The sequence below is a fragment of the Temnothorax curvispinosus genome, unplaced genomic scaffold, assembly GCF_003070985.1.
Source record: "Temnothorax curvispinosus isolate PA1 unplaced genomic scaffold, ASM307098v1 QBEX01015253.1, whole genome shotgun sequence".
Lineage (NCBI taxonomy): Eukaryota > Metazoa > Arthropoda > Insecta > Hymenoptera > Formicidae > Temnothorax > Temnothorax curvispinosus.
The window spans coordinates 1-1769 of record NW_020225033.1 but is presented as its reverse complement, the minus strand read 5'-3'; the positions used below and the strand labels follow the sequence as shown (position 1 = coordinate 1769).

The window sequence follows — 1769 nt, the reverse complement described above, 5'->3', positions numbered from 1 at the left end:
AATAATTTGAAAATGTTCTTTATCAATTCTTTTACAAACTGCGGAGAGAGTATTACAAGATACATGTGGTGCAACAATAAAAGTAAAGTTTTATGGAAATGCACCTATCGGATTCTACAAATACAAATATCCTAAGAAGCTTTGCGAGCAAGGAAGTTATGGTGCTAAAATATTTTATTTCTTAGCCAAACATATGGATGGAGATATCAACAATAACGTAAAATACCAGTGGTTGGATCATGAAGAATTAGAAAAAGTATTACCTACTGGAGTACAACAGAGTATTTCACAATTTATGTTTACGTAAAGAATAAAATAAAATATAAAATATTGAACTCATTCTTTGATCTCTTATTAATATTGTCTATTATTAGCGTAATATTAATATTATAAAGGACTCCTAATATCCTTTTTAAAGGAAAATATTCCCCTTTACACAAACATTTATGCACAGTCACGATTATTATAAACTTCATGTTTGATATTCTTTAACAAAAAAAATTTTTAGGCACATATTTTTTGTTACTGAAAAAAATATTTTATGCATATATTATTTTTAAGTAGTAAATTCATTATATAGACAGACAAAAATTAATTAGATCAATTTTATCAATTTTTTTATTTATAATTAACATTATAAATTATAAAAAAATTATTAAAATAATGTTTTTTATATTAACAAAGTATATCTTACAGTTAGAATCTCCCGGATCTCTTTCATCTAGTATATTTGGAGTCATCTCTAACTTCTTTTCCTTACCGGCGCCGCCTTTCTTTCTTCTCTAAAATCCAGTCCCTACTTTTCTTCAATGATTTACCCTTGGCTTTCTTTATGTATTCCCTATATACAAAAAAATTATCACAATTTTTGGAAGGTAAAATTATAGTTAGAGAAATATTTAAAATAATTGCAAATACAAAATAATATATATAACGGACAACGAGAGGATCAAACCTTCTTAAATTAGCGACAGTTTGTCTATCTTCGTTCTCTACGCCTAGTGCCTTTAGAAGCGGAGCAGCTTCTCCGGTCATTAAAACTAAGAACATTTTCTTTGCTTTTGCGCTATTCGGAAAATCGACAACTACACCGCCATAAAAGCCAGCTTTTGTGGTTTGTGCCGTGATTAATTCAACAACCTGTTCACCGTTCTCTGGATAGAATTGTAACGCAGCTCTTGCGCTTCTTGACAGGCATGCATACAACGTTGAGAAGAAACGATATAAAGTTTTGTAAGATTGTGCAAAGTTTTGCTTGCATAGCACAACCACTGAAGCGCAGAAATACTGACAGCCCCATCAAACGTACCAGCTTTAAATGGCAATCCTTGACTTATATCTCCCAAAATTAAGTCACCATCTAATTCTCTTTCATCACAGCTACGTCTAAAAATAATGTAATGTGTTAATATAATTATATATCATTTTTCACGCAAATTTTTACAGACAACGTTACTAGCAACGTATACAACTTCATTTGAGGTTATAATTGGGTACAACATTCATCGCACGATACTGTTATAATTGCAAATCGAAAACGTACCTCGAGTCCAGCTCTTCTGCGATCAACGAAGTTGGGATTGAACGTGTCAGTCGTCACTTTCTGCCAAGCGTAGAGAACTTTCTTTTCCGGCAGCGGTAGTAACACGATGTAGGGATACGAAATCTCCAGATAAGCACGAAGCAATTCAATTCAGCGATATCGCCGGCACGATTACGGTGTTAGGGTGCCGTTACATGCGGCGTAACTTGCGTAAAGCGTAACCTGC

At 32.8% G+C, this 1769-nt stretch overlaps 1 protein-coding gene across 2 annotated transcripts; it reads right to left on the bottom strand.

Annotated features, from left to right (window-relative positions):
• Nucleotides 1–700: 700 nt before the first annotated feature.
• LOC112465501 (probable 18S rRNA (guanine-N(7))-methyltransferase) lies at nucleotides 701–1755 on the bottom strand. 2 transcript variants are annotated; one of them, XR_003042026.1, is made up of 3 exons: nucleotides 1544–1755; nucleotides 956–1386; nucleotides 701–841 (listed from the first exon to the last, which is right to left on the bottom strand). XR_003042026.1 is itself a non-coding variant. In XM_025033073.1 (2 exons), exons 1-2 carry the CDS (start codon nucleotides 1048–1050, stop codon nucleotides 757–759), a joined length of 180 nt encoding a protein of 59 aa, XP_024888841.1. In that variant the 5' UTR covers nucleotides 1051–1458; the 3' UTR covers nucleotides 701–756. The 2 variants fall into 2 exon arrangements, 1 of the variants encoding a protein (XP_024888841.1); XM_025033073.1 differs by lacking the exon at nucleotides 1544–1755 and having other exon boundaries at nucleotides 956–1458.
• Between the last annotated feature and the right edge of the window lie 14 nt (nucleotides 1756–1769).

What these genes read in the sequence shown, in the direction of transcription:
- LOC112465501 (XM_025033073.1), bottom strand. Translation starts at nt 1,050, where the DNA reads ATGTTCTTAGTTTTAATGACCGGAGAAGCTGCTCCGCTTCTAAAGGCA. An exon ending in ACTGTCGCTAATTTAAGAAG is followed by an intron (nt 842 to 955) that starts GTTTGATCCTCT and finishes TTTTGTATATAG; the next exon opens with GGAATACATAAAGAAAGCCA.